Source organism: Acanthisitta chloris, unplaced genomic scaffold (assembly GCF_000695815.1).
Source record: "Acanthisitta chloris isolate BGI_N310 unplaced genomic scaffold, ASM69581v1 scaffold45069, whole genome shotgun sequence".
Classification (NCBI taxonomy): domain Eukaryota; kingdom Metazoa; phylum Chordata; class Aves; order Passeriformes; family Acanthisittidae; genus Acanthisitta; species Acanthisitta chloris.
The window spans coordinates 64-2263 of record NW_008693970.1 but is presented as its reverse complement, the minus strand read 5'-3'; the positions used below and the strand labels follow the sequence as shown (position 1 = coordinate 2263).

General features: G+C 49.8%; 1 protein-coding gene across 1 annotated transcript in view; it reads left to right on the top strand.

Annotated features, from left to right (window-relative positions):
• Positions 1–1258, top strand: part of EIF4G3 (eukaryotic translation initiation factor 4 gamma, 3) — a gene marked incomplete at both ends in the record, with an annotated part of 30914 nt that extends 29656 nt beyond the window's left edge. Inside the window, one exon of the mRNA XM_009083231.1 lies at positions 1143–1258. Within this exon, the coding sequence (XP_009081479.1) occupies positions 1143–1258 (116 nt within the window). The remainder of the gene's footprint in view (positions 1–1142) is intronic.
• Between the last annotated feature and the right edge of the window lie 942 nt (positions 1259–2200).

The window sequence follows — 2200 nt, the reverse complement described above, 5'->3', positions numbered from 1 at the left end:
ATGTGTGAAAAGGCACAAGGGAAGGTCTCTCAGGGCAGTGACAGGTCTCTGTGCAGGGCTGTGGCCTCTCAGCCCGAGGTGACACACTGTTGGGCTGCTGTAGGTGTGATCCACCTCCCAGAGGTGTGTGACACAGCTGAGTCAGGCCAGCCTGGGCCTCGTCCCTCTCACCAGCTCCTCCATAGGATCCAGTGGAGCTGAAGTGCTGCAGGTACCAGCACAACATCACCCCACTGCCTTGTCTGTTGCTGTGCTGCTGGTTTCTGGGCTCAGTGTCCCCCAAATCAGTGTCAGTTCTGCAGAGATGCTTCTTCAGTGCCCAGTAAAACCATGTTAACCCTTTCCAAATATTCACCAGGGCCAGGGCAGTGATTTGGGGCCGGGACAGGCTGTGCACAGCAGCTGTGTTGTTGCCAGCCCTCTTTCTGAGCAGGTCTCGGTGCAGCCAAGGGTAGCACCGACCAGAGTGGCTCATCTGTCACTGTGTCAGTGCTGCAGCTCCTGCCAGCTTGAGCTGATGTAGTGAGAAAATATCAGGGGCACTTAGGGTGATATTCCCTGTGGACAGAAGCTTTACAGTAAGTGCAGTGTTCAGCTCCATCCTGGGAAACATCTGGAAACTGCTGCAGTGTGGGATACATCCTGAGTGCCGTGGCATAGCACACGCTCATCATTAAGCTTCAGGACGTTGGGGAGGACTCCGTGGGGACCAGGGGTCTGGGATGCCCATTGCAGTCAGCATGTTTGAACTTAGCAGTGCACTGCAGCAGCTCCAAGTTCGATTATTTAATGTTGGTTGAGGGCTTTGGAGGTGCTCAACCTGTGCTCCTGCAGGCTGTGTCCCTGTGAGGAGTCAGGAGATTGGGAGTTCAGGTGCGGGAAATGCAGCCAGGAAAGAGTCGCAGACTCCCAGAGGGGTTTGGTTTGGAAGGACCTTAAAGCTCATCTTGTTCCACCCCTGCCATGGGCAGGGACACCTTCCACCAGTCCAGGTTGCTCAGAGCAGCATCCAAGAAGTGCCTTGTGCCTGAAGCTGAGACCTGGAATACACCTACTCCAGTGACTTCTGTTTTCATAATGTCATTTCCAAAATGATCATTTGCCTTTTCCAAACATAAATTTTCTTGTTGTATTTCCACCAGCTAAGCCAGAAGCTCCCCCACCTCCAGCACAAGAGAAGCCTTCGCTATCAGAAGAGGAAATAGAGAGAAAATGCAAATCTATCATTGATGAGTTCTTGCATATTAATGATTTTAAGGTAAGCAAAATTAACACCTCACTTAGCAGAAAGCTCTGTGGGCTGGAGTGTTTTCTCTCCAGGAGCAGTGTCTCTGTGAGCACCCAGCCCTCAGAGACAGTGGAAACAGAGGGGCCTGACAGAACCCCGGCAGCAGCAGCAGCAGCTCCATGAGCATTTTTAGGATAGTAGTCTCCCAGATTTGTTTTTTGCCCTGCTGGTAATAGGAAAACTTGCCTGGGCTGAGTGTTTTAAGCAGCAAGATGTATGTGTATCTGTCATGAATCACTGAGCAGCTCCATAATAACAGCAATTTTGGAAGCAGACAAGCTAGTGGGAAAATAAACAGAGGTTTTCTTTTAGTTATCAAAGTATGTGCTGTTCTGATCTGGAGGCAGATAAAGCAATACTAAATATTGAACAAACCACTCCAGAGGATTTTAAGAAACATTGGAAATTACTGAGCAGCTGTCATCACTTCACTTCCTCATTAAAGGGTTGAAATTTTGTTTCTCTTGTAAACGGGTTTTTAGCTTGTCCAGGGAGTTCACGAGAAGTGTCATATTGGCTGTCAAGCTGCTTGGTTTGATCTTTGACTGTGATAAATTTCAAAAACCTGCCAAGTTTGAAATGGCAGCACTGGGGAGCTGCTGGTTTGGCACCCTAAAAGCAAAGCTGCTGCTCTTTCATGGGGCTTCCAGTTAACGATCGGCAGGAGCAATACTCTCATGATGGATTGAGTTCACCTCTAGTTATTAGGATGAATTATCAAATACTGATTTGGAGAGGAGAAAGCCACTCTGCCTGACAGTGTGCCACATGGGCTGGGCTGGTGGAGCTCAGTGAGGGGTCAGTGCTGTGGAGCCAAGGAGCCTCTGGTCCTTTGCCTTCTGGCAAAGAGGCTCTCCCAGGGTGTCTGGGGCACAGGGGCTGCCTCCGTTCCTCTGCTTGCAAGTACAACAG